The sequence below is a fragment of the Primulina tabacum genome, chromosome 18, assembly GCF_025594145.1.
Source record: "Primulina tabacum isolate GXHZ01 chromosome 18, ASM2559414v2, whole genome shotgun sequence".
In the NCBI taxonomy this organism is placed as follows: Eukaryota; Viridiplantae; Streptophyta; class Magnoliopsida; order Lamiales; family Gesneriaceae; genus Primulina; species Primulina tabacum.
Genome location: NC_134567.1, coordinates 25,874,058 through 25,884,208, shown reverse-complemented (window position 1 = coordinate 25,884,208; position 10,151 = coordinate 25,874,058). Strand labels below are relative to the sequence as shown.

Here is a 10,151-nt window from a genome sequence, read left to right as displayed (position 1 = left end):
TTATATCTTAAATTAACTCTTTCAAATTATAAAAATCTCGAATTGTATGCATTGAGTATCAAAAATTTCTGATTATTGAGGGTAATATACATGTTTATTGAGAGTGATTTAATGTCCATTTGAAACTCTTTTGAATCTATCTTTTTAATTTTTTTCGTGCTCTCTTATTTGAATTTTTAAGAAGACAATTCAAGATATACAGTATACATATGGTTTTGGAAGAAAATTATAACACATTAATTCTTTCAAATTAAGGTAACTTCGAAATAATATGTATTTGAGATAAAAAAAAATTTATGATTATTAAAAGAAAAATTAATGTTCATTGAAAAATCTTGTTGTAGTGATAACTTTTAACACTCAATCAATTTTATTTTTAAAAAAATTAAATAAATCAATTAAATATTGTATTTCTTTTTTAGTAAGTAATATGAGTAGAAATTACTTGAAATAGAAAATTTTAATTTTGAATGATTTACCTAATGAGTGATATTGAACATTGCAATCATTTGTATTTTAATTTTTTTTATACGATTTTTAATTAAACTGACTGATATAATAAATACAAATTTTTAATATAATTTATGTTTTCAATAGAGTTTAGTTTTAATTTGAGTAAAAAAACAAAAAAAAACATATAATACATAAATTATATTTGAATTAATATAAAAATTAATTAAATTCAAAATTGAATTAAATGAATTGATATAATCAAGGCAAACTTTTGAAGTGATCATTTATTACTGTACACATATATCAATATTCATAATAAATTTTTCTTTTTTTAGAATTGACATTTTGACGGAAAATTATTGCAATTGGGCCTCTTGATAGTAGCTCGATAAAATAGGCTTGGACTTGTCTCAACAACAAATATTGGGCTTAGGAAGAATACTTAGTTGGGCCTCAAAACATTTGGATTCTCTACCAACTCAAAATATTACGTGAGCCCGAAAAAGTATCGGGTCTGTTGAAACGCGTCGGACCAATTGAATGTTGATATTAAAAGGTAAAAGGAATTCATAATCACTAATATATGAATAAAATTAGAACAACACGGAGACATTGAAGTAGGGCCAAACAAAGTTTTCAGGACTGATTCCACAATAATTCAACAATCGAGAGATCACAACATAGGGAAAATAACTACTTTACATTGTAATACAAAATTCCGAAAAGTAAACATGGGAAATCATAGGTTATTTATATAACAATCGACAATTAAGGACATTTGGTTTTGTTTCCATGTGTAGTCATATCGGTGTAGCATGTCCCACACAATTCCCTGTTGCCGGAGGTGCCCGGCGGCACACATTTGCAGCGGGCACAGCAAGTGCCGCAAGCCCTTGTGCACACATTGGGCCTCGAGTGTAAGCTGCACCTCGCCTCGCATAATCCTCCACAATCTGCAAAGTTGTGAAGAATGCTTTGGAAGAAATATTCAAGTACTTTTGAAAATATTTATACATGAAGTTTGATTTACGTTCTTTTCTCACATACTTTTAATACCCCACTAAAAATACGCTGGATTTACGAAGGGAAAATGCAAAAATATGAACAGAAACATACCTATATACGGTAAAAGCCTTCTATTAACAGCACCTTTCACTTCTTCAATTCCAACCTTTGACGATCAAAACCAGGGCAAACATGATAAACACACAAAACTCGAGAACAAAAGCAACAAGAACAAAATAACCAAGAGTCCACTAGTGCAGGAATAATTTCAAAATCCAAATTTGTAATGAATTATATATATATTGGTTACCTGAGCCAGAAAGAAGAGTAAAAGGGCAGCTGGAATTATCTTACGAGAAGAAGCCATTAATTATTATTACTCTTATTTGTTATTATTTTGCAAAATTGGATAATTTTCTTCTTTCGACTGCTTGATGATTTATAGGAGTCTATTTTGCGGGGTGCATTGAACGAGGTACTCTGCGTCTCTCTTGTCCATTTTTGCGTCATCATTTCTTAGGCCCCACTTCTGTGAATCGGCCAAAGGCAGTCCCATCGTCCTTTGTTTTTTCCAAAAAAATAAAAATAAAATCAAGGGCCTGTTTCCCTTCGAGTAATAATCCAACTAAATATTCATTATATTTTTTTGTCAAAGAAAAGAATTATGGTGAATATAATTTATGGGTTAATCTGTATAGCAATTAGGAAATATTGACTCAAAGCTTGGTAGTAAGGCAGGCGACTCGTGTCCCCGGACGTACCGGCAAAAATTGTACTAAGTTTACAGATAATCTCGGAGGAATACAGCCATATTCCAGTTGGATTCTCCACATTCATTTATTTTTTGTTTCAATGGCTGTGGGCGTGTGGGTACAGTGCCTCCACAAGATCTGGACCATTGATTTTAAAAAAATTGACAGACACCACATATGCGTGATTAAAATTGAGCTTTTGATATTCTCATAGGAACAGTGCCCCACAAGGTAGGGTGAAATCTTTCCCTGCAAACACAAGATTTTTAAAAATTATCCCAGATCCCAATGTTTTAGATCGATGTTTGGTGTTTCCTGATACTAAATCCAAATCTAAATTTTAATTTTATACTACATTGCATCTTGAAATTTTTTTATCAAAAGTATTTCACCAAGTTGCTAAATTTAAATAGGTGTCCTTCGAATTTATATCAAGTTCAACAAGTTGAATCATAACGGCGTAAATAGTATAGCCAGATTTGCTTACTCAAATTGAGCTGGACTCAACTACTTCGGATTTTGTGAAAGGTGAATCAACAGGTACGATATCCAAGGTCTCGATTCCACAGTGACCTCCCATACTTTTTTTTAATTATTATTATTATTATTATTATATCCGCAATTAAAACAATATTTCTATATTAATTATTGGAACGTAAATCACTTTAATTAGATAAATAACATTAAACAAAATTTATAAAACAAACTTGTCTAAAAATATAACGGTCGTGAATTCCTACATTATTAAAAAAACAAAATAAACATCCCTAAAACACTTAAGTTAGGTGGCCAAAATTTATGACTTAAAAGATCATGCAAGCCTAAATAACGAAGCCTATGCTACTTTTATAATGAGTTCATGAATTTGGGGATCTTCTTAACTCTCCATGCACATATTATGTTAAAAGTGGTTACAGATTATTATTATTGAGTGCAAGAGGTTTCAATCCTATCACACAGATGGTATTAACTGGAGGTGCATTTGGAGGTTTAAGGTACCAGCTAAGATCCGCAACTTCCTATGGCGATCCCTTCTTCATGCTTGCCAACTTTGAAGCTATTAGGTCATCTCCAACACAAAACTCTATTTTAAAGTAACTCTATTTTAAAACAGTGTAGTTTCTGCACCAAATACAATATTTATCTCCAACTCATCTACTTCAAATCTTACTATAAAAAAGAATATTCTCGAAATATTATTTTTTATTTGATTTATTTAATTTTTTTTATTAGTTATCAAATATGCATTTTTTAAATTTAGTGATATAATTATAATTATATTTTATATTTGATATAATTAATATTATATTTTATTAATAATTGCGATCCATGTAGATCGAGATGAGTGGGTCGAGCTCTCATCTTTTTTTTTTTTAATTTTAAAGTGAGTGGGTCAAACTCTTCACTAATTTTTTATTTTAGAAGAGTGAGAGCTCGATCCACTCTTCTTTTTTTAAATTTTTTTTTAAAGTGAGTGGGAAGCTCGACCCACTCGAGCTCGACCCACTCATTTTTTATTTTAAGAAGAATGGGTCGAGCTCTTCTTTTTTTTTCAAATTTTTTTATTTTATTTACTTTTTTTTTCAAAAAAAAAAAATCCTCTGACGCAGAGGGAAATGGAGCTGCGCTATTTAGCTCCGTTGGAGAAAACCCCAGCATCAAAAAGCGTGACGCTATTTTAATGTTGGGATTAGAGATGCCCTTACAGTAGTAAAGAAGGGTGGCACTGACCGAATGCTGATCGCTTCTTTTCCATAATGAGATAGAAGATGACTTTCATTGCTCTGGTATCTTGCCCTTTTGCAAGAAACATATGATGTCTTTCTCCTGTAGGTAGTCATTTTTCTTCTTTGCATTCTCTGTCAATGTGGTGGGATAACTTAGTTCGACAATGTGAGCAGCAAGTTCTTGAGCTAGCAGCAACTATTCTATGGTGTATTTGACAAAATAAAATGATGTGGTATGGAATGACAAGAGCAAGATAGCTACTGTCAATTTCCAATCGACTTCAATCTCTATTCTTAATGGCTAAAGGCTACTCATGCTTCTGCTGGTTGCTTGATTTCACTTCAATTTGGGCTTCCACAAAGGAAAAAACCTCCAGATAATGCTATCAAGTGTAATGTTGATGCTGCTATATTTGAGAGCTCTTGGCTATTTGGCTACGGTTGCATTGCACGAAATTCTCAGGGTGTTGTAATTGTGCATCTTACGGTACTCTGCTTGGACAGTTTAGCTCCACTATTGCAGAAGCGTTGAGCATTCAAGAAGCCCTAAATTGGCTTAAAAACTTGGAATGCCCCAATATCATTATCGAAACTGATGTTGGAAGGAAACGTTGAATAGTTCGGAACCAGATTCTTCTAGTCTAAGCTTAATTATAGAAGATTGTAAATTCCTAGTTAGAGAATTTTCTTCGTGTCAGTTTATTTTGTTTTTAGATCAATGAATCAGGTTATTCATACTCTTGTTAGGGAAGCGGCATGTTCCATGTCTGGTATGCTAGGAAGGACATCCCCTCTCCTACAGCAGCCATAATTACGACTGTGTCTACCCGGATTCACTCGATTCCTAATTCTAGCCCAACTTTCAGTCCATACCAGCCTACACTCGATCACGTTTCTGTTTCTTTCTCACCGAAAACCCGATAGAAACTCATTGAGATCGTTATACCGCATATACTTGACTTGTATAGCGTGAATGCAGAAATCGAGATAGTGAAACACCAGTTGTTAAACCTGAGGTCAAGCCAACTCAATAGGCTCATGAACCTGCTCAACTTGACATAATCCGAGAAAGCTCAAACCTACTCATATCCAACCATTAATCATTGCAAGTAACAAGAAAGGGCAATTTCTCATTACATTCCTATTTGCCTCAAATGATACACTAAACCACCTCATTTCTTGAACTTCACAATTCCAAGCGAGTATCGAATATTGCCTTTACGGAGGATATCATTCAATCTAAATGTCTTCTACATTAATCTACATTAATCGTTGATAAGACCGAATACGACAATCAATTCAAAAGGTTAAATTTTCAATACTTAAGTAAGTAGCAATATAATTTTTTTAAGATTAAGAACACATTTTGCACGTAACATTAAAGAAGTAAACACTCTCTTCATATGTCACACGAAGTTAGAATCAAAACAATAACTTTTACCAATGTAAATACCATATCAAGACAGTTATAGTTCGATCCTTTTTCTTGATTATGTCACCAACCTCGATAAAATGATCTTAGGGATTCAACAACACGATTGAATGACAAATCAAGACAAGGTTTGCATTAAAAATTTGTATTTCGTCGCTGAATGGTGTAATTGCTTCACACAAATCTCATTTGCATCAAGAGTTCCTATAATGCTTGCCTTCTAAGACGAGGTTGCAGTGCGAGCATGATTTTCTTCCTTGGTCCCTGCAAATTGAAAGCCGTCAATAAGAACATTTTGAAAGAGAGACCCAACGAAACACAATTTCTCTTAAAAATTTGATTCACGGGATGCATCTTTCTGAAGAAGGAAGGGTTCACATTTTCTCACAAAAAACGATTTAAAGACCTGTTGATTCAGATGCTGATTAAAAGCTGTTATAATATTCACTGGTTTTTAACATCTTAACCACAAAAGAGGCTAAGTAACACCCACAAAAAAACTATACATTTATGACAGAGCGGTTTACTTAGAATACACCTGTTTTTATGCATCCAGAGGAGACCAACTGAGTGCATGAGCAAATCAGTTGGCTCTCGGGGATGTCGATGATTTAATATCTCAAGGATAGAAAGGGTCAATACTTGATTTTTCATTAAAAATCATACATAAAATTTGAAATTGTTTTCGTTTGTGAGTGAGCAATCACCCACGGTAAGGTCTGCAATGTGATTTAAGCACCAAGTATAGCAAGTTTTCTAGGTAAACCACTGTCTGCAACTGATAATTGCTATTCACTCGGATTCTCGTCTTTCAACCTACATAGCATAATCTGAAGAAGAATTTACAACAAATCTAAAAATTACCATGATTACGTGCAATAAGGTATGAAATATCAGATATTGACAAAGCTATTACCATGGGTATTCCCAACTCTTTAAGGTCACTGTCAGTCATCCGCTTCAAAGAATACATATCCACCTGCAGAATGATATTTATGAAAATAGAAGTACGTCTATTTTATGAAAAGTATGGCAGGACAGAAAATGAATGGAAAGAAACTAGAAAATTAAAATGATTAGAATGATATATGGCGCACCCAAAAAATGAATGAACAATAAATTGACTGGATAAGATTCAGCCTAGAAAATCAACAAGGAGTGAAGGCAAATAAAAAACTGATACTTCAACATTCTTGCAATATAATAATCTGTCTTCAGGTTTTTAGTTCTTAGAAATAAATAAAGGCTTCTGGGAAGCGAGAGAAAAAGGGCGTGCCGTTAATTAAAATAAAGAAGAATTAAAATTTCAGGAATTACATACCTCCTCGGCCTTAAAAGGAAGGGCAAACTTTTCAAGGCCCAGTGACCTCAGAAAGATGTCAACAGTAGAGTGATCATCCACCTGCAAGCAGCAAGCATAAAATATAATGACTGAACCGATGTGGAATCCTTCTTTGTAAAGTTGCAAAAGTACAACCATATCTTAAAACCTTTCTTGAATATCAAAAGTTTTCAATGTTGTCATTCATTGTTCCATTCGTTTGTGGAGGATTTCCTTGTGTGTGTGGGTGCGGTTGGGAACACTCATTTTCACCGTATTCATAAATCATCAATAACAAAATAATAGCATCGGATACGAATATATGCTCAAATTATATAAAATGTTGAGAAGAATTGATTATGATCCTTGATTGATAAGAAATGAAACTCTTTAACACGTATATACAATTATACAGTCAAAGGGAGTATACACTTTAAAATTATAAAGTCAGAGAGTATAAGATGCTTTCACATGCAAGCTTTGAGATAATAAAAAAATTTGAAAAAAAAAATGAAGACTTTTTAATGCTCCCAGAAACAGCTACCCAGCAACTGCCTAAACTTAACTTAGATAAAATAAATAGGATTTTGACAAGATCATGCTTTTTTACAGATTGATAGTGTATTGTGCAGCGGATCTGAATTGCTGGCCATATACTAGCAGCCTAAAAATAATCTCCTCCCTGGTGAAGAAACAACAAGACTGTTCTCATAGTTCTTGATAAACCGTAAATATCTAATCAATAATCCATATTATGGTTTTCAAACAGGTAAAGACAAACTTTTCACTCGGACAGACACACTCAACTATGTAGTATACCAATGAATCAAAAGAAAAACTCAGCTTCGTGGGAAGTACTACGAAAAATTTATCTCAGGAGAGGACAAGAAACTTTATGTACACTGTACCACATATGAAGTATTTTGTGCGTGACTGCTTGGTAAAGGATGTGTAGAGACAATTGGTGCCCTGGTCTTCATCAGTCCAACAGGTGGAGCCATTTCTGTCAAATAAGATGAAGAACTTGTGGGTCTTGAAAAATCAAAAGCATCTTTAAGTGCACTCGATCTGGTATCACCCAATGTCCTAACAGCATATATTCTATTTGGTTCTTCATCTCTTACAGGTGCAGGAAGACCTCTAGAGCTCATCAAAGCTTCATCGGGTGGTGATCTTCGCCTTAAATGATCCAAGGTCGAGGGAGAAGAAGAATTTATCCCTGGCTCCATCTTGGATACATTATTTGTAATTCTTGGGCCATGTACATCAGATATCATACTAGAACGACTAAGTTCTGGCATACAATATTTGCTATCCTTTGGCTCAAGACGGATTCGTCCACTTTCTCTGGCATCAGGCACGTGTTGTACCCTAGGATTGAGAAGTAGCTGAACCTTCGATGATGGTAAATGTTGGCTAGAACTCCTGGAGAGAGATATTAACTGTCTATCATCCCTAGAGGTTGGAATGTGATGTCTTCTATCTTTCGGTTCCAAATAACGTGGTCTAGTATCATTTGTTTCAGACAGCTTTTCCCATGCAGATACACTATTTGTTGAAGATTGTGCAGGCCTTGAGAGGATGTTGCGAAGATCTTCCCCATCCTGTAGTCTGTTATGACTTTGCTTGCGCATATTTTTTCGAATGATTTTGTGCCGGAGATCATCTCTACTTAGACGGATATCTTTTATTTGGTCCAAATAAGAAACAATTAAACAAATCATATTATTTACTAGCAATAACTCTAGCGACAACAAGGAATCTTAACCATTCAAGAGCAAGTCAATTACCATCAGCATCAATCATAGCTCCACCGTCTCCCCTCATTCTGAAAAGGATAATAACAAAAATTATGCGTATCTGCCCAGCAAACATCTTACAAAAATATCTACAGTTTTTAGTGTTCTGTATTCTTGCTAAAAGCGAAATTAGCATTGGCAACAAATGTAAAACAACCAAGAAGTATCACAATTTCCTGTTAGCAACAAATGCAAAGAAAAACTAAAACTTGTCGAACTAGGGAAGATCAATAGTTGATTTAAGCACTTTATCTACTGATACATAAGGAGCAAATGTCACACACCTCTTGTTACTGAACTGTGCAGATGAATCTACGCAATTTCCAAGCCTTTCTCTAACGGATCGCTTGTTTCCAGCATGTGGCAGTGCATTGATATAAGCACCATCATATGAACTTCCATCCCTTTTCACTACCTACAAAACATACGCAATAGAAGAATCTGATGATACATATCACCAAGTAAATGCAGAAGTCCATAAAAACCATAAATCCGGGAAAAGAACACCCCAACATCTTTTACACAATTTCCAATCGGCGTTATTAAAGACAAATAATCAATCAAAGTACTGAGAAAATCTGTACTTGGCTGAATACTGGCATCATATTGGCAGCGCGAATTCGTGATATCATTAATAAATTTCGAAAGTATTGAAAAATTACTACCTGACCGGTGCGTCCGAGGGTTATTGTCACCCAAGACCTCGAAGTCTCTGACATGCCGATGGCCAAAGCTTCCAAAACCTACTCCGAAAAATCAAACAGTAATGAAAACCAAATGCAGAATCGGAAGACACACTCACAAAAAACTATTTTATAAGAATTTAATGAGACTTTGTTGTCGATTAAATGCTCAATTCGATTAGGGTCTCGATTGTCGCGTTCTTGACAGATAATTTTCAGGCGCAACTTTTCGTCGTTGACTCGTTCTTGGACCATTCACAGAAAAACGGAGTCTAAATGCCAATTAAATTGACAAGTTCACTTAGGGTTGATAAAAAAAATTTATCAAGTGGCCCAATATTTCGAACCGAATTGCATAGCATCATTTTTTTAATATTTTATAAAAATCGTGATTAAAAATAGTAATCATAAATTGCATCCCATATACGGTTCGGTTATTTATTTTGTCAAAAACCGCACCAATGCGCATCACTTAAACCGCTTGCCGTAATATTTTGTCTATGATTATAATAATTTGTAAACAACATATTCAATAAAAAAAATAATCTTTTATTATATTACAATTCTCTTCAAAACTATTATTCCTACAAAAAAAACCTTAAATTCTTCTTAATTATTCTTCATATTAGCTTTTATTAAAATATTTATTTCTTTTATCACAATATTTTGTTTAAAGTTTGAAAATAAAAAAAAAGATAAAATAATATAAATATCATTTTTGTTGTGAATATGTTGTGTTTTAAATTATTAACTTAATTTTGAATCTTGATTAGTTTTTTATCTAGTTTTATCTTTGTATGATTTGAACTATATTTTATATTTGAAGACACTATATTGTTGTTGTTTTCAAATAAATTAGAATATATTTTCAAATATTTTTCATTAAAAAAACTTAAACTGACTGCTACCGTATGACTAATTCTATATGTAAAACTGTAATTATTTTTTTAAAATATTAACCGACCGTATATGACAACTA

At 33.4% G+C, this 10,151-nt stretch overlaps 2 protein-coding genes across 2 annotated transcripts; both read right to left on the bottom strand.

Moving 5' to 3' along the window:
- Positions 1-1,002: 1,002 nt before the first annotated feature.
- LOC142533157 (snakin-2-like) lies at positions 1,003-1,911 on the bottom strand. Its single transcript, XM_075639822.1, has 3 exons — positions 1,769-1,911; positions 1,570-1,624; positions 1,003-1,406 (listed from the first exon to the last, which is right to left on the bottom strand). Exons 1-3 carry the CDS (start codon positions 1,823-1,825, stop codon positions 1,222-1,224), a joined length of 297 nt encoding a protein of 98 aa, XP_075495937.1. The 5' UTR covers positions 1,826-1,911; the 3' UTR covers positions 1,003-1,221.
- A 3,390-nt stretch (positions 1,912-5,301) lies between these two features.
- Positions 5,302-9,471, bottom strand: LOC142533224 (uncharacterized). The gene is made up of 8 exons (XM_075639911.1): positions 9,347-9,471; positions 9,155-9,232; positions 8,774-8,904; positions 8,481-8,518; positions 7,599-8,374; positions 6,691-6,771; positions 6,286-6,348; positions 5,302-5,633 (listed from the first exon to the last, which is right to left on the bottom strand). Exons 1-8 carry the CDS (start codon positions 9,425-9,427, stop codon positions 5,574-5,576), a joined length of 1,308 nt encoding a protein of 435 aa, XP_075496026.1. The 5' UTR covers positions 9,428-9,471; the 3' UTR covers positions 5,302-5,573.
- Between the last annotated feature and the right edge of the window lie 680 nt (positions 9,472-10,151).

What these genes read in the sequence shown, in the direction of transcription:
- LOC142533224 (XM_075639911.1), bottom strand. Translation starts at nt 9,427, where the DNA reads ATGGTCCAAGAACGAGTCAACGACGAAAAGTTGCGCCTGAAAATTATC. An exon ending in AGCTATGATTGATGCTGATG is followed by an intron (nt 8,375 to 8,480) that starts GTAATTGACTTG and finishes ACCAAATAAAAG; the next exon opens with ATATCCGTCTAAGTAGAGAT. An exon ending in CACAAAATACTTCATATGTG is followed by an intron (nt 6,772 to 7,598) that starts GTACAGTGTACA and finishes TGCTGCTTGCAG; the next exon opens with GTGGATGATCACTCTACTGT.
- LOC142533157 (XM_075639822.1), bottom strand. Translation starts at nt 1,825, where the DNA reads ATGGCTTCTTCTCGTAAGATAATTCCAGCTGCCCTTTTACTCTTCTTT. An exon ending in TACTCTTCTTTCTGGCTCAG is followed by an intron (nt 1,625 to 1,768) that starts GTAACCAATATA and finishes TGATCGTCAAAG; the next exon opens with GTTGGAATTGAAGAAGTGAA. An exon ending in AAGGCTTTTACCGTATATAG is followed by an intron (nt 1,407 to 1,569) that starts GTATGTTTCTGT and finishes ACAACTTTGCAG; the next exon opens with ATTGTGGAGGATTATGCGAG.